Source organism: Oncorhynchus mykiss, chromosome 10 (genome assembly GCF_013265735.2).
Source record: "Oncorhynchus mykiss isolate Arlee chromosome 10, USDA_OmykA_1.1, whole genome shotgun sequence".
NCBI classification, from domain to species: domain Eukaryota; kingdom Metazoa; phylum Chordata; class Actinopteri; order Salmoniformes; family Salmonidae; genus Oncorhynchus; species Oncorhynchus mykiss.
Window position 1 is genome coordinate 31,018,418 of NC_048574.1, and position 18,818 is coordinate 31,037,235.

Sequence of the window (18,818 nt, forward strand, 5' to 3'; positions counted from 1 at the left end):
CTGTTCAAAAGAAAAATCATTCAAATAAAAAATAACAGTTGAGCTTCCTTGGCACTCTGGAATGTTAGAGTTGAGCTGTGGCTTGTGTTCCATGTTAAAAGATCCGTTTAAATATTCAAATCAATCGGCATCAAATGATTTGAATCAGTAAATTAATCGAATCCGAATAGATTCTAATCTTTGGTGTCAGCCCAAAAATGTGAAATGCCTCTCTTTCCTCCAGGCACACCCCAGCTTATGCTGACTGCTGGCCCAAGCGTGCCCGTGCCCCCCCAGCAGGCCTATGGCTACGGTTACCAGGCTCCTGCAGGCTACCCCCAGGCACCTCAGGCCCAACCAGGCTTTGGCTACGGCATGTAAAGGTCTCCTGGCAAGCCCTGGAGCCCATCCATCTCTCTCAGCTCAGTCCTTCACTAGGCTTTTACCATCTTCTCACAACATTTAGTGGATTCAAACAAGCAGTTTTTTTTATGTTTTTGTTTTCCTTTAAAAAAAAACTCATGAAGGACATTTCTGTTGTCAAAGAAAAAGATTGGATCACAATTATTATAATTTTTCACATTCCATTATATTTACTAGATGCCATTTTTTTTTAATGGGGAATGGTTTATGTACAATGAGGGGGCTTGTGGGAAGAGTGAGTCCTCTTCTTAATTAAAAAAGGTATGTTTTGAAGCATCTGATTTGCACTCTGTAGTGAAGAAACTAATGTAGAATCTCTTCATTTTGATATGTGTGAGCAGCTTGTTCTATCAGTCTGTACAATGCATTTAATTATTGTATATTCAGAAAGGGAAAAAAGCTACAATGTTCTTCTATATTTGAACATGACTGCCGCTTCCATGACCCACAAACTAGTAACACTATGTACAAATACCAGTAATGACCTACACAGGGTTAAAGGGGTTGTGTAGCTCTAGAGATTATTTTAAGATGCATTCAGACATGATTTCCAAAAGTGAGTTTCATCCTTCCCAAGCCTATGCAGGCTCTCCAGTTAGTCATTGAGTCAGACCGTGCGTAGAGAGATGAAATCGATGGTGTCTTTGCGTCTCACTCAGCTGCGTGTAAGACACTTTACTTTCCTCATGCTGTAAAGTGCTCTTGTGGGGCTATTCTATTTGGAGGGATTGATTACGAGAATTAAAGAAGCTCTGTTCTTCAGTTCAGTCAGACATGTGTGTTACTTTCCCCCCTCCCCTCCCCTTGTGCTGCGGTTGGTATATGCTGGTATCGTGGTGTTCTAGGTCACTGTTCTTGATTGTACAGAAGAGGATATAAAACCTAATAGCCTTGATGTCCTGCCAGGTTTTCTTTGTGTGGCCAAAATGGTACCCTATTCCCTATATAGTGCACTACTTTTGACCAGGGCCCATAAAAATTATACTGCACTATGCAGGAAATAGGGTGCCATTTGGGACTCAGAACCTATATTTGTCTGATCTAATTGAAGAAACTGGTAATTGTGTTTTTATCAAAGGCTTGTGTGTGTGTATACAAAGAATCATTAACTCTCCCTCTACCCTATACTCTCAAAACAAATGACTAGATTTAAGCGTGCACTCAAATAGTTGATTGTGCAGGATCTGGATCATGATGATGAATGAAACAGCAGTTCTTTTCCACATAAAATAAAGGCTTCTTGTTTGTCAAGAAAAGTCTGGTCGGGTCTCTTGTTCCCTTCTCAACCTTGTTTTATCGTCATGCTTGTAAGGATGATAGACTAACACGTCGGCCATGCACAGGTGTCAATGATTTGTGGCGATTCAACATTTAGAATGGCCAGGGAATTCATTGAAAATGACAGCAGTCCTATTGCGTCGGCCGTGCACGGCCAACATTTGTTGGTCTACCTTCACTCTTATGAACCTTTTATCAAGGCATCCTTTAGGGAAAATCCATCACTATGGATTTTTGCCTTTCAAATGAGGGATGTATTAGTGTTTTAATTGCAAGCTCAGGTGGGTTTGGGGGTAGTTTAAGTACAAGTGCACATTCTAAACACAGATGTAGGCCAAAGATTGGGTCTGGGTATCAGTTATGCTAGGATGACATGGTTGGACACTGCTCAAAAAAAAGGGAACACTTAAACAACACAATGTAACTCCAAGTCAATCACACTTCTGTGAAATGAAACTGTCCATTTAGGAAGCAACACTGACACATTTCACATTCTGTTGTGCAAATGGAATAGACAACAGGTGGAAATTATAGGCAATTAGCAAGACACCCCCAATAAAGGAGTGGTTCTGCAGGTGGTGACCACAGACCACTTCAGTTCCTATGCTTCCTGGCTGTTTTGGTCACTTTTGAATGCTGGCGGTGCTTTCACTCTAGTGGTAGCATGAGACGGAGTCTACAACCCACACAAGTGGCTCAGGTAGTGCAGCTCATCCAGGATGACACATCAATGCGAGCTGTGGCAAGAAGGTTTGCTGTGTCTGTCAGCGTAGTGTCCAGAGCATGGAGGCACTACCAGGAGACAGGCCAGTACATCAAGAGACGTTCTGCTGCCTGCAACATCCTTTGGTTTGGCGGTGGGTCAGTCATGGTGTGGGGTGGCATTTCTTTGGGGGGCCGCACAGCCCTCCATGTGCTCGCCAGAGGTAGCCTGACTGCCATTAGGTACCGAGATGAGATCCTCAGACCCCTTGTGAGACCATATGCTGGTGCGGTTGGCCCTGGGTTCCTCCTAAATGCTAGACCTCATGTGTCTGGAGTGTGTCAGCAGTTCCTGCAAGAGGAAGGCATTGATGCTATGAACTGGCCCGCCCGTTCCCCAAACCTGAATCCAATTGAGGACATGTCTCGCTCCATCCACCAACACCACGTTGCACCACAAACTGTCAGCAGCATGCCCAGGCGTTCTAGGGAGGTCATACAGGCACGTGGAGGCCACACACACTACTGAGCCTCATTTTGACTTGTTTTAAGGATGTTGGATCAGCCTGTAGTGTGGTTTTCCACTTTAATTTTGAGTGCGACTCCAAATCCAGACCTCCATGGGTTGATAATTTGTGTGATTCTGTCAGCACATTCAACTATGTAAAGAAAAGTATTTCATTAATTCAGATCTAGGATGTTATTTTAGTGTTCCCTTTATTTTTTTGAGCAGTGTATATACATAGTTCCCAGATGACCACTTCTCTGAACCAGGATTATCCTACTTCCAATACAGTCAAGTGTCCACGAGATCAGCTGATTCAGGGCCTACTCCCAGCACAGTAAGGGACCCTGGTGCTATCTGTGTCCTCCCTGCATCTTGGAGCAGAAAGACCTACTTTGGCATGGGTTAGCAGTTCTATCAACTGTCCTCATACGGGGCTTTAACAACGATTTCGGCTGTCCACAGTACTCCCATTGCATCAGTAGCTCGGGGTTTCTACGCTGGACCTGCTTGTAGGCTGACAGCGGCTTGTGAGCACTGGGCTGCCACTTTCCCCATATCCATTTTCAGTTCTGATCGGACCACCAGAATCATTTTGAACTCCTCTCCCATGAAGCTGGCGTCTGCTTCGCCCCCACTGCCGTTCCCCATCGCTGCTCCGATTCCGTAAGTGCATGCCTAGGCGAAGTCCACAGCCCACTCCTTCCAATATTCAAATGACTACCTGGCCGTACAGGGAATACATTTTGATACTAGAAAAACCCGTCGATATTCACTTATAATTAGTGAATATCGACGGAGTATTTGAGTTGTGTCGTTTCACGCGTATCTACCCTCTCATTGGCTAGAATGGTCCCACCTGATCTGGCTTCCATCTTTAAAGGACACGTCTTTCCCTTGTTAGAGAGGTCACTCGACCATCTTGTCAATATAATAAATAATCTTTGATCAAATAAAATACAGGTCTGTTTCCTGTGCGTCAGGCTGCGGCTTTTGACAGTTCGAGTGAAAAAGGAGAAGGTAAGGGGACTATGTTCGGTTGATGTCTTTTCATTGTCGTGGTGTTTAACAGTAGTAGCATAACATTAGGCCAAATAGTCTATCCACATTTGACATTAGGCTATCCTCTATCAGCATGTATTTGTAAAATGCTAGTTTACTGACGCGTTCCAGGTTTTGTCAAGCATATAAGGTTAATGATATTGCTATAACCTAATATTTTATTTTGAGCCGCTGTAATTTTGACCGAGTCCTTGATGAATGAAAATGGTCTAGTGTCTGGTGGAAAAACATGCTTTCGTAACAGTAGGATCTGATTAATTAATGCCATCGTGTATGAATGAAGCTAGGTTAGTGTGAATTAAAGGTGATGTTTTGTTTTCCCCAAACCATCAAATCCACGAATCTATTCTATTGCATATTTGTATTCTCTATAATCCACCTTGCATCTACTTACTGGTCTGTTTTGTTCAGGGTTAATTTCTTGACTTTTCCCTGAGGATCTTTTGCTGGATATCTGAATAATTTATTCTCTAGAGGTGCTAGCTACCAAATAAAAAGTGATATATGGTGCGATTGAGGCTATACAAATGTACTCTTTAAAAAGGGGTAGCAACTCCTGTCCTGACAGAATGTTGGGTTATAGCTTGAGAGCAAGGTCACATTCTTGGTGCTTTGAAAAAACCTTTATCAAGCTTCAATCATACAACAGGTCATTGATATTGTCACACATTAGTTTTATTTTTGTCCTTCTGTACAGAGCTTGTCTGACAGCTGCTCTCAATTCAGAGTTACATTCAATAGCTTTAGAGCTCAATGGGTGTCATGTTTTTACAGAGTTAACAGTTGTCATTGATTTAGATTATGGATGTAGGCCTATTACAATGGCATGCAATGCATTAGTATTGCATTATAATACAATTGTAGAAACCCCCCTGCCTTATCACTTATTGGGTGCCTCACTCCTACAGGTCTTCCCTTTAGTCATTATATGGTTTGTTTATGTAACGTTTTGTTTAATATAGATTTATTAAGTGAGAAGTAAGCTTTGATCTGAAGCTAAAAAATAAAGTCCACATGAGCATCAAAATGCCTACTTCACCCATGCTCTGCCAAGGTTTTCCAGCACACAGCTTTTACATACTACAGTAGCTGTTTAGGATTAAAATCTTCACAAACAGCCTAATTCATACTTAGAGGTGCTGCTCCCACAATGTGATTTGTACTGCATACAAGGTAAAGTATTGGATTCCTTACAGAATAAACTAAGACATTATCCCTTTCCATGCTCTCTTTAATTATATGAAAGCAAACTTAGTTTTTATACTTACAAGACCACCGGCTTGATTGAGTGAACTGGTTTGTCTTGTAGTAATGTGGTGCCTGCCTGTATTTCCTTAAACCTTTATTTTAGCTATACATGTCATTGTGAAATGATATATTTCGGAATTCCATTTGTCAACATAACAGGTGTTGGACACAGTCACTCAGATCTATAGAGCTGGTCTGTGTTCCCGATTTCTGTAACCGTTAGCTTACCCGTGTAAAATGGAAATAAGCTTAGAACCACTTGTTTTGCAAACAGTCCTGATTTATCAATTGCTGTGCTGATCAATGGACAGTTCATTACATATTCATTTGACAGAGGTTGTCTAAAGTTATGTTTGTATTTATTTTTGCAATAAAGATGGTGACGCTACAATAATATACACGTACAATAGGCTGGGCATGGAAGCGAGCGCACCCAGGACCAGCAGACACACTGCTCACAGCCTGAAACTACCCATAACCACCAGGACCAGCAGACACACGGCTCACAGCCTGAAACTACCCATAACCACCAGGACCAGCAGACACACAGCTCACAGCCTGAAACTACCCATAACCACCAGACACACGGCTCACAGCCTGAAACTACCCATAACCACCAGGACCAGCAGACACACTGCTCACAGCCTGAAACTACCCATAACCACCAGGACCAGCAGACACACGACTCACAGCCTGAAACTACCCATAACCACCAGGACCAGCAGACACACTGCTCACAGCCTGAAACTACCCATAACCACCAGGACCAGCAGACACACGGCTCACAGCCTGAAACTACCCATAACCATCAGGACCAGCAGACACACGGCTCACAGCCTGAAACTACCCATAACCACCAGACACACGGCTCACAGCCTGAAACTACCCATAACCACCAGACACACGGCTCACAGCCTGAAACTACCCATAACCACCAGGACCAGCAGACACACGGCTCACAGCCTGAAACTACCCATAACCATCAGGACCAGCAGACACACGGCTCACAGCCTGAAACTACCCATAACCACCAGGACCAGCAGACACACGGCTCACAGCCTGAAACTACCCATAACCACCAGACACACGGCTCACAGCCTGAAACTACCCATAACCACCAGGACCAGCAGACACACGGCTCACAGCCTGAAACTACCCATAACCACCAGACACACGGCTCACAGCCTGAAACTACCCATAACCACCAGGACCAGCAGACACACGGCTCACAGCCTGAAACTACCCATAACCACCAGACACACCGCTCACAGCCTGAAACTACCCATAACCACCAGACACACCGCTCACAGCCTGAAACTACCCATAACCACCAGGACCAGCAGACACACCGCTCACAGCCTGAAACTACCCATAACCACCAGACACACCGCTCACAGCCTGAAACTACCCATAACCATCAGGACCAGCAGACACACCGCTCACAGCCTGAAACCAAAACACACACACAACATAACTAAACACAAAACATACAATAATCACATTCCCATCCTCCCCCCTGATTGGATGACCTCAAACGTGTGTGTGTGTGTGTGATATATATATATTTTCCAACCTTCAGACAGCCACAGATCAACCCATTCTACCATTTTATCTTGCAATACATTCCTCCATTCTACCATGGCGTCTCACTAGGGGGCTTGAACCTTCCCATCTGCAACATTGCCCCTGGACCTTCAAATCCCCCAACAATACAGTTTGCAGAGCCAATATAATTAATTTATTTAGCTAGACAAGTCAGTTAAGAACATATTCTTATTTACAAAGACGGCCTAGGAACAGTGGGTTAGAACAGGGATTCGAACTGGTTACTGGCCCAACGCTCTAACCACTAGGCTACCTGCCGGTTACTGGCCCAACGCTCTAACCACTAGGCTACCTGCCGGTTACTGGCCCAACGCTCTAACCACTAGGCTACCTGCCGCCTCTATTATGACAACCATTCCTGGACCTGACTCCAATGGACAGTACCAAAAGAGATGCCCTAATGAGTCGGTTTCCGCATGGCAGTCTGCACAGGTCTGACTGTCCAATGCCCCACATACTGAGCATTCTTTTTGTAGCAAGAATTTAATATAATAGATTTAATTGAAAGTAACAGACTGTGTCAATTGTGGTTTTGTATAGCAGTTCATGAAAATCTGTTCCTAACTATCTTGAATTGTATGCGGTTGTCAACCCTCTTGACTGCAAGTGAAACTGATACATTTTAACAATTTAGAATTGCTCATTTTAAGCTATTTCTGATTTTTAAATTGGTGGCAGACAAAATAACTAATTTCTTTCATTTAAGTAATTTCCTCGTCCATTTGTGGCAAGAGGTGCAATGGGTTGGTTATAATTTTTTTTTTATAGAGAATACATCAATACAATTTGATTAATTGCTTGTGACAATTTTACCATCGTTGTTTGCAATGTCATTCATAAACATAAAATAAACTTCCTTATGCATTCTCTCCAATAAAAGTGGTGTATCCTCTATCAGTACTATCAGTACATTGGAGTTTAAACATTATTTGTAATAAATGTTCTTCCTCTTCTGGGGGAAGAGTGGGCTACAAATTGGAATTGTAGCCCACTCAGTATGGCTTTATTTAAAAAGACTTGTGCCATTAAACCCCTGAAACTTATCCAGAACGCAGTAGCCCATCTGGTTTTCAACCTTCCCAAGTTCTCTCATGTCATCCCAATCCTCCACTGACTTCCAGTTGAAGCTTACATCCACTACAAGACCATGGTGCTTACCTACAGAACAGCAAGAGGAACTGCCCCTCCCGACTGTCAGGCTATGCTCAAACCCTACACCCCAACCCAAGCACTCCGTTCTGCCACCTCAGGTCTCTTGGTCCTCCCACACCCATGGGAGGGCAGCTCCCGCTCAGCCCAGTCCAAGCTCTTCTGTCCTGGCACCCCAACGGTGGAACCAGCTTCCACCTGAAGCTAGGACAGGAGTCCCTGCCCATCTTCCCGAAAACCCTGCCTCTTCCAACAGTATCTTAAATAATCCTCCTCCCCCGCCCTACTAAAAAAAAAAAAAAAAAAAAAAGATATATATATAAAAACTAAATTGTACTTGTGTTCAAGGAAAGTGATCTGAATATATTTTTGGAGCTTTAAATTAGTTAACTCTTGGGGTAGTTACTGCAAATGGTGAAATGTCTCATTTACTTGCCACCACCCCCTCCGCGGCCCCCGACTATCCTTCTAGTGCGTTATCCCTTTCTGTGCCCCCACCACACCCCGCACTAGACTATAGTCGTGTAGGTTGTATAATTAATTATATTGCCACTTGAAACGGTGGTTTTTGGCACATTGCTAGCACTCAAGACATCTCAGTATGGTAAGTTGCTCTGCCTGCCTCGAACATTGTGCATTACTTGTTGCGTACCAAGAGATTTATATTACTTTTTGGTACTGTTGATAGGCTACTTTAAAAACCAGTGCGCACTGCGTGGAGAGGGAGTGATGCTAGAACTGCTTGTCAAAAATAAATCACATTTAATTCGACGCGATTGTTTAACATGTAACTTTAATTATAATTTATCCCCTGGTGAAGTTTCACAACCATAGTTTAGCTTTCGAAGCGTAACGGCACAAGTGGGTTCACAATAGGTCTCAAACACGCAGTCTGTTTATTGAAGGAAGTTATTGCGCAATCGAGTCCTTGGCTCTGGCGGGTTTTGTGCGCGCTGCTGGATCTAGGACACGCGCTGTTTTGTTCTTTTCAGGCATTAGCCTTGAATTTGCAGATTGTGAGATCAACATTACAGGTAAATAAAAGATTCCGCTCTTTAAATGATGAAGCGTAGTGGGGGTTCCAACTCCCGTGTACTGACAAGCTGTGATGCTGCTTATTTGTCAAATTTTTGCACCAAGTTACGTCACACAGCCAAACAACAGTCTTGTTGACGTACAAGAGTAGACAAGACAATATATTAAAGGGTCAATCCGGAGTTCAAACAATAACAAAAAGGCACACCCTGCCTCTTGTTTTGGTAAACAGCTGAGGGATGGGGCTTGAGAAATATGAACACTCAAATTCCTAGAGCTGTGGCTGCAAGGACTGACCATCCATGAGATCAAAATTGTAATGTTAACCATGTTTTGAAGCTATACAGTGTTTGTTTACATTGTTTACAAACATTGGAGTAAAACAAGCTTATTTTGTGGGATCTTATGGGGTATGACAGTAACTCATGAAGCATTTATAAAAGTTATTTTCTTCAAGAATCAATGGCTATTAATTTAACTGACAAAATGTATGTAGCAATTCCAGATTGGCCCTTTAAAGGTGACTAGCTCTGCAATGCAGCTGGCTTTGATGCATGATGCTTATTGCTCTCCTTTTTGGATAGCTGTCAATACACGGTATATCCAAGCTGTTTTGTCTCAGCCAAAGGGACTTCTCTCACAGAAAACATTCATGGTATGATTAGAGGCAGCAGTTGAAGTTGATATGGGGCATCCACTACCTTTACTCCCCCTAAACTTTACATGACTGGCTTAACTGGTAGGTGTAGGAACCAGTCTGTGCATTTTGTGCTTGTGTTGCACCAACACTCTGACACTGCATTATTGAGCATGTAGATGTAGTAGGCTATTATCTCCTACTACACTGAATATTATAGCCTAAACTCAACACTGACTGAGTGATGATTTTAATGCTACAGTATTTTCAGCCCAATAAATAATTTTCCCATGCATCTTTTCTAGCCCAGTATTTGTATTCGAAGGAACAGGTAACTTTTTGTAAAACATCTGTTTGGCTACTTTTTTGTAGTGTTGATTGTAGTAAATAACTTGCTCATTCACTTACTAGGAGGTTTGAATGAGCAGTGATGAACCTCTGCATTTAGACCTATGAGCCACCCTATACCATTCAGTAGTAGGTTGTCACTGTCCATGTGTGTTCCAGAGGCTCGCAGCTAATATTTCTCACAACAAAAACAACCCTACTCGGGCCTCAGTCAGCATGTGTCCATAGAATTCCTATTTGTAATAGAAAAGAGCCATCATGGGCCCCTGTAAAATCCAACGCTGTACTGTGTCTGCAGTCTGTCAGCCCAGTTAATGTGTACATTTGTAAACTGAATACAGGGGCCCTCCTGTAGCAGAGCCAAGGGTGCTGGATAGAGGGATTATCAGGCTGTGTGACACTGAAACTTCCACCAGAGCTGAGCAGCCTGCGTGCCTGTATGTCAGAGTCCCAACTCTCAGCTGTCTCTCACACACTGTTCTGTGTCCTGCAGATTAGTGGTAACCCGATAAAGGTCATGCATAGGGCTAATGATACCATCACCTTCTGCACTCTGATCATCACTCCGCCATGACTAGACCTGCCAACACTACACAGTCTGTCCCATATCTTGCTGCACTTTGCTCACCACTCAGTCTGGACTGACAGTCCCCTAGGTCTGCTCTAACCAGTCTGTCCTCTCTGTTTTTTGTCATTCCTCTTCAGGTGTCCCCCGGTCCAACCACTACTCAATGAGATGGCAAAAAATGGGGCAGACTGCGAGCTACCTCAGAGGCGCCTATCAGCCAGAGAAAAGCACAACGGGCAGTCTGCAGGTAGCGACCGCTGAATGAACCACGAAATGACCATGACCAGTTAATGAAGTTAATGATTGTTATTGTTGACGTAACATACAGTGATGTAGGCCAAAGTATTTGTTCACCCTTACTGAAGAAAATAAAAACCAGCACAGTATAATTTGAGTTGATTTAAGCTACAGCCTAGTAGTTCATTGACTGACATGTCTTTAGAGGTGGTAAAGGTAAAACCCACTGTGTGTGTGTGTGTTTTTGAAGACTCCTTGTCGCTGAGTGAGAGGAAGCAGAGGGACCGCGAGGAGCGTGTGTCTCTGGTGTTATGGAAGAAACCGCTCGTCACGCTACACTACTTCCTGCGGGAGCTGCTCACAACCCTGAAGGACTGGATGTGGAGGTGAGACACACACTTCAGTCCTCATCTCCTCCATCGTGGAAGTGTTGAATATAAAAAGTGTTGACTACAAAGTGTTAAAATATAAAGTATTTCTGTTTCTCAGTGTGGAAACAGAGGTTATGTATTCATGAATCTCCCCAATACTGGGAACCATTGCACTATGACAGACTAAGCAAGTATACAGTTGAGCTGGTGGTGTGGAATAAGACAAAGGTCTGAGCCCACACACACACTCCCTACTGCTGTGGCCATGTTATGGCAGCCCAGCCACAGACCGACGTGGAGGCAGCAGGGTCAGAGTCTACAGTAGAAGATATAGGCTCTTTCTCAATTAGTCTTTCCTCGCTGCCTCTGTCCTGACCTTCTCTAACTGCATTGGGGGAGAAGAGCCAATGTCCCTCCCTTCGGGCCTTCTCCTTCAAAGTGTTTTGAGAAGGATGCGAGGAGAAAGGACGTGCAGACAGGAGACCTTGAAACTACCTGCTGCCCTCCTGGCTCGCTCCCCTGTAATTCATCCTGTGTGCCTGGCTCTACAGTCAGACCAAACAAACACAGGACCATTTATTAAAACAACTACGTAAGCAGGGAGTCGTTTTTGCCATTAATCTTCATTGATGTTGCTATGAAGGAAGCTAATTAGATGCACAGCCCAAATTATATTTTTACCAGCCCAGTTTAAAAAGTGTTTATAAAAATTGTATTATGAGTTCAGTTGAATAATACTCCCACACACTCCGTATCATTGCAGGCTCAATGTTGATGGTAATATAGAACCGGTTTCTGATATGAATACCTTGTCTCAAGGGTGATCCCCATGATGTTTTCACTGTTTTTAGTCACCTAATTGTCTGTTGACATGTACACGATGACATGAAGTCAATGTGCACATTGAGCCTCTTGTGGTTGTGCATGAGGACATAATGTTTATTTTCTAAATGACAAGAGGATGTGGTAAACCATAAGACAAGTAGCTTGCTGCCAGAGTAAGAGGCTGCTTAGTTCAGGATAGCACAAGTTGTTTTCATAGCAAGTGGATTGCATGGGCTCCTGAATGGCGCAGCGGTCTAAGGTACTGCCTCTCAGTGCTTGAGGCGTCACTACAGACACCCTGGTTTGATTCCAGACTGTATCACACCCGGCCGTGATTGGGAGTCCCATAGGGCAGCGCACAATTGGCCCAGCATCGTTTGGGTTTGGCCGGTGTAGGCCGTCATTGTAAATAAGATTTTGTTCTTATTTGACTTGCCTAGTTAAATAAAATGTAAATGGTGAGCGAGAAGTGAATATATATATATATATATAAACAGCTAGTGTGATAAGTTATAGCACAGATAATTATTTGTAGTATCAAAAGCTTTATAAGCAGACATGAAGTTAGTGTTAGGGTAATGGTTAGGGTTGAGCTAACATGTGGACATGAAGCTAGGTGTAGGAATATGGTTAGGGTTGAGCTAACATGTGGACATAAAGCTAGGTGTAGGAATATGGTTAGGGTTGAGCTAACATGTGGACATGAAGCTAGGTGTAGGAATATGGTTAGGGTTGAGCTAACATGTGGACATGAAGCTAGGTGTAGGAATATGGTTAGGGTTGAGCTAACATGTGGACATGAAGCTAGGTGTAGGAATATGGTTAGGGTTGAGCTAACATGTGGACATGAAGCTAGGTGTAGGAATATGATTAGGGTTGAGCTAACATGTGGACATGAAGCTAGGTGTAGGAATATGGTTAGGGTTGAGCTAACATGTGGACATGAAGCTAGGTGTAGGAATATGGTTAGGGTTGAGCTAACATGTGGACATGAAGCTAGGTGTAGGAATATGGTTAGGGTTGAGCTAACATGTGGACATGAAGCTTATATGTAGGAATATGGTTAGGGTTGAGCTAACATGTGGACATGAAGCTTAGATGTAGGAATATGGTTAGGGTTTGACTAACATGTGGACATGAAGCTAGGTGTAGGAATATGGTTAGGGTTGAGCTAACATGTGGACATGAAGCTTAGATGTAGGAATATGGTTAGGGTTGAGCTAACATGTGGACATGAAGCTAGGTGTAGGAATATGGTTAGGGTTGAGCTAACATGTGGACATGAAGCTAGGTGTAGGAATATGGTTAGGGTTTGACTAACATGTGGACATGAAGCTAGGTGTAGGAATATGGTTAGGGTTGAGCTAACATGTGGACATGAAGCTTATATGTAGGAATATGGTTAGGGTTGAGCTAACATGTGGACATGAAGCTTAGATGTAGGAATATGGTTAGGGTTGAGCTAACATGTGGACATGAAGCTAGGTGTAGGAATATGGTTAGGGTTGAGCTAACATGTGGACATGAAGCTAAGTGTAGGGATATGGTTAGGGTTGAGCTAACATGTGGACATGAAGCTAGGTGTAGGAATATGGTTAGGGTTGAGCTAACATGTGGACATGAAGCTAGGTGTAGGAATATGGTTAGGGTTGAGCTAACATGTGGACATGAAGCTAGGTGTAGGAATATGGTTAGGGTTGAGCTAACATGTAGACATGAAGCTATGTGTAGGAACATGGTTAGGGTTGAGCTAACATGTGGATATGAAGCTAGGTGTAGGAATATGGTTGGGGTTGAGTCCGCATGTTGACATGAACTCAGGGCTACTGTTAGGGTTTGCTTTATAATCTCATATCTGATTGAATTGACTTTCAAATTATTAACAGAAAACCCTCAATAGGGTCAAAAGTAGTGCACTATGTAGAGAATAAGGTGCCATTTGCTTTCCAAATGGCACCTTCCTGCAATGCAGGAAATTTAACTTGTGAATTTCCACTTTGAAATTTCAGACTTTTTATTAATCAACCCCTACAATAAAGCCATTATCCACATTTACTGTTGCTGCAGGATTATTTTCCTGCTGTAGCAAACTGGCTCAAATTAAGATATCTGTAATATCCTGTGACACAGATTAATAAGTGGGTGAAGACAGGAGAGGAAGTGAGTGTAAGTCCTTTAATATGGTTACCAAGGATCAGGGCCTTAAGTCCTCCAACAGCCCTCAGCCTCAGATGCCCACTTAAATACATTGGGATGGGATCAGCCTGTGTGCCTGCGCTACTCCAGCCACCACCTGATCTGAAATATCTTTCTCTCCTCCCTCATCCCTCCTTATCCATCCCCTTCCACTTGTTACAAAACCAATTAGCTAGCTTTCTGATTTGGCTACACTTGCTATGTCTAGGGTTCCCAGGTCTAGGTACATTGTCTGTAACCTGATTTAATATGTGCATCTATATGAGAAATCAGTGTATGCTGTTGTGTGCATGTGCCCAGGAGACGGCAACCTTACCTAGATCCAGGGCCGGCTCCACTCTCACTCGCATGGGTCGGCAGCCAAAGCAGATTATTAGTTCCAAAGTAGATAATATACACACAAAAGGAAACTACAGACAGGAATACCCAAACCAAATAGGTAACACAAAACAAACCAAGGCAGATTTCTTGCCACCTCTCTCACAGATTGACAAGCACCAATAATTGCCCACACCTGTTTGCTTATCAAGGCTTCCTGGCAGAGCACCTGACCCGTTGCTGCTGTGTGGAAGTGGTAGTGTTTACTAATGCTCCTAACACCAAGTGAGAGAGCTGGCCTTTACTCTGACACTTAAAAAGGACAGAATAAAAACGGTTCAGAAGTACTTAATTTAAAACTGCAGTAACAGAGCAAGTTAAAAACATACAAAACTGGCAGCTAAAAGACACGTGACTCACCATAGTTAGACATTCCACTCCAAACTGCTTCTTTGGCGTTATGGCAGACCGCAAACAAGCTATGGAGGTGCATGCCGCCACCTACTGTATGGGTGGCCAACTATAGAAAAAATAAAATTATTGTAGGAAGGGGGGATCATAAAATAGCACAAACAAAAACAACATTCCAATTCAAGTCACATCGCTACACAGGCTCAAGGGCCTGTGACGGCAGAACATCCTTTGACCGGACTTCTTACAAGGCCTCGGCTATAAACTCAAAATTATTTCAATTTTCTGATTTCTTCTCTGTTTGTGCTGTACTGTTTATGACCATTGCAATAAAAGCTACAAAGTCCACCTTTTTCACATGTAATATATCAGGATCCCTTGATTGCCAGGAAACATTCACTGGTGCAGTCTCAATTACCATTGCGTCTTCAACACTACTCGCTCCTTCCACTTCCACCGCCTCTCCGGTATCGCTTGTCGTGCAGTAGCAGAGAGGTCTATAACTTGGGTGGCTGGAGTCTTTGACAAATTTTAGTTCCTTTCTCTGACTCCACCTAGTATATAGGTCCTGGATAGCAGGAAACTTGGCCCCAGTGATGTACTGGGCCGTTCACACTACCCTCTGTGCCTTGCGGTCAGTGGCCGAGCAGTTGCCATTCCAGTCAGTGATGCAGTCCATCAGGATGCTCTCGACGGTGCAGCTGTAGAACCTTTTGAGGATCTGAGGACCCATACCAAATCTTTTCAGTCTCCTGAGGGGGGAATAGGTTTTGTCGTGCCATCTCCCTGTCTTCATACACTTGATACAAGCCCATTTATAACTCTGGGGGGGCTTGTGCCAAGGCTCTAACTGGGTATCTCATAAAGCCTAGCTTTCCATGAAAGGGAAAGACTTATGGAAAGAAAACTATAGTACGAACAAAGTGGGTTTCCTTACTCCATCCAGGTCAGTCGACGTACAAAAGAAAATGTCCTCTCACGATCAACTGTTTATTTTCAGCAAACTTAACATGTGTAAATATTTGTATGAACATAACAAGATTCAACAACTGAGACAAACTGAACAAGTTCCACAGACATGTGACGAACAGAAATTGAATAATGTGTCCCTGAACAAAGAGGGAGTCAAAATCAAAAGTAACAGTCAGTATCTGGTGTGGCCACCAGCTGCATTAAGTACTGTAGTGCATCTCCTCCTCATGGACTGCACCAGATTTGCCAGTTCTTGCTGTGAGATGTTACCCCACTCTTCCACCAAGGCAGCTGCAAGTTCCCGGACATTTCTGGGGGGAATGGCCCTAGCCCTCACCTGCCGATCCAATAGGTACCAGATGTGCTCAATGGGATTGAGATCCGGGCTTTTTGCTGGCCATGGCAGAACACTGACATTCCTGTCTTGCAGGAAATCTGGCACAGAACGAGCAGTATGGTACCCTTCCTGCAGGCTCATCCTGACATGACCCTCCAGCATGACAATGCCAGACAATGTCTTCCCTGTAACTCACAGCGTTGAGATTGCCTGCAATGACAACAAGCTCAGTCTGATGATGCTGTGATAACACCGCCCCAGACCATGACGGACCCTCCACCTCGATCCCTCTCCAGATTACAGGCCTCGGTGTAACGCTCATTCCTTTGACGATAAGCGCAAATCCGACCATCACCCCTGGTGAGACAAAACCGCGACTCGTCAGTGAAGAGCACTTTTTGCCAGTCCTGTCTGGTCCAGCGATGGTGGGTTTGTGCCCATAGGCGACATTGTTGCCGGTGATGTCTGGCGAGGACCTGCCTTACAACAGGCCTACAAGCCCTCAGTCCAGCCTCGTTCAGCCTATTGCGGACAGTCTGAGCACTGATGGAGGGATTGTGCGTTTCTGGTGTAACTCGGGCAGTTTTTGTTGCCATCCTGTACCTGTCCCGCAGGTGTGATGTTCGGATGTACCGATCCTGTGCAGGTGTTGTTACATGTGGTCTGCCACTGCGAGGATGATCAGCTGTCCGTCCTGTCTCCCTGTAACGCTGTCTTAGGCATCTCACAGTACGGCCATTACAATTTATTGCCCTGGCCACATCTGCAGTCCTCATGCCTAAGACGCGTTCAAGCAGATGAGCAGGGACCTTGGGCATCTTTCTTTTGGTGTTTTTCCAGAGTCAGTGGAAAGGCCTCTTTAGTTTCCTAAGTTTTCATAACTGTGACCTTAATTCATTGCCGACCGTCTGTCTGTAAGCTGTTAGTGTCTTAACGACCATTCCACAGGTGCATGTTCATTAATTGTTTATGGTTCATGAACAAGCATGGGAAACAGTGTTTAAACCCTTTACAATGAAGATCTGTGAAGTTATTTGGATTTTTACCATTTTAAAAATATTTTGATTATTATCTTTTAAAGACAGGGTCCTGAAAAAGGGACGTTTCTTTTTTTGCTGAGTTTATAATCTGCATCCACTTCATGCACAACCCCAGAGAGAACTCCATTGACAGGCTTCCTGCTTCGGAAATCCATACACAAAACATTCCATTCAAAAATCTTAAAGGCACAAAGCACACTTTTCTGCAGACACAATTTTATAAAGTAATAATTTCAATAAGACCAGCTCTTTTGACTCTTACCGACGTCACCTCACCCATGATATTCCTTGTGATTTCAAACAGATCCCCCTGGTAACATTGAGCCAAAACCCTCACTCAGACTATAAAATAATCTAGGAATTTCTTAGCTTCCATCACAACTTTACTTCTTTTGTTCCCACTAACTCATATCATCACCCAACATCAGCTTCAAATAGAAAATATGTTTCCTCCATCTTTTCCACACTTGCTTCAAGGAGCTGACTTCCTTCCACTCCAAACATTCTGGCACACCCATTTTAAAATGCCAGGTGACCTAGTTACTGAGCTGAAACACCTGCGTCAATTAACCACTTAATTAGCTGGACCTATGGAAAACAAGAAATACTTGACAATGAACACCAGCCTGCAATTGGTTGAAAATTAGGGGACAGGTCTTGAAACTGAAATGTTTGGTAAACCCACATACTATAGTTAACTGTAGAATACTATAGTACGTACTAGTATCCCTCGATCGTGTAGTGCTTACTATAGACTTTTGTAGTATACTGTAGAATACTATACTACACACTGTACTATCCCTTGATCATGATTCATGTGTAGTACTTACTTTTGAAATTTGTAGTATATTGTAGAATTCTACACGACACACTGTACTATCCCTTGATCATGATTCATGTGTAGTGCTTACTTTATAATTTTGTAATATAATGGAAATACCATACTACACACTGTAGTATCCCTTTATCATGTAGTGCTTACTTTAGAATGTTGTAGAATACTATACTACATACCCATTGTAGCATTCCTTGATCACGTAGTGCTTACTTTAGAATTGTCTGATCGATTGGACTGCTAGCTAGCTTTGTCGATGCTGTTTTGATTTGAACATGCTGTCCTTGGGGAGCTCATGCAGGGGATCTCCTCTGAGTTTCCCTCTCGATCGTGTAGTGCTTAGTATAGAACGTTGTAGAATACTATACTCCATACTGTAGTATCCCTTGATTGATTTTATATGACTATATGAAAACAATAAAAACACAAATGTGGATACAATGCATTTAGAAATTTGTCGAGAATAACACAAAGAAAGTTACACGTATTTCCTTTGTGGTCCAAGTTCAAACATGTTACACATTGACAGCTAACCCACATGAAAATACTATAGTATACTATGGTCTAAATAAATGACTACACTCACTGTATTGTTTTTTCAGACTTTACTGTAGCATACTGCAGTATTAACTGTAGTGTTTTTGCAGTATGCTGCACCTCTCTGATTCAGAGGGGATGGATTAAATGCAGAAGATGCATTCCGTTGTACAACTGACCAGGTATCCCCCTTTCCCTGG

At 43.3% G+C, this 18,818-nt stretch overlaps 2 protein-coding genes and 1 pseudogene across 12 annotated transcripts in view; 2 read left to right on the forward strand and 1 right to left on the reverse strand.

Annotated features, from left to right (window-relative positions):
* The window catches only part of LOC110533644 (clathrin heavy chain 1), a 47,383-nt gene extending 45,725 nt beyond the window's left edge, over positions 1 to 1,658 (forward strand). For all 7 annotated transcript variants that reach the window (XM_036990060.1, XM_036990059.1, XM_036990061.1 and 4 more), the window contains one exon: positions 224 to 1,658. In XM_036990060.1, the coding sequence (XP_036845955.1) occupies positions 224 to 360 (137 nt within the window). In that variant the 3' untranslated portion in view covers positions 361 to 1,658. The remainder of the gene's footprint in view (positions 1 to 223) is intronic.
* A 1,386-nt stretch (positions 1,659 to 3,044) lies between these two features.
* On the reverse strand, positions 3,045 to 3,808 carry LOC110534882 (annotated as a pseudogene).
* The window catches only part of LOC110533645 (vacuole membrane protein 1), a 102,789-nt gene continuing 87,512 nt past the window's right edge, over positions 3,542 to 18,818 (forward strand). For 2 of the 5 annotated variants that reach the window (XM_021618060.2, XM_021618056.2), the window contains exons 1-3: positions 3,542 to 3,907; positions 10,677 to 10,786; positions 11,027 to 11,162. Coding sequence is in view for 4 of the 5 variants with exons in the window: in XM_021618056.2 (XP_021473731.2) it covers positions 10,708 to 10,786; positions 11,027 to 11,162 (215 nt within the window). In the remaining variant the exon portion in view is untranslated. Of the gene's footprint in view, positions 3,908 to 8,413; positions 8,556 to 8,858; positions 8,986 to 10,676; positions 10,787 to 11,026; positions 11,163 to 18,818 lie in introns of those variants that run through there. The other 3 variants (XM_021618055.2, XM_021618059.2, XM_021618057.2) reach the window with 2 other exon arrangements.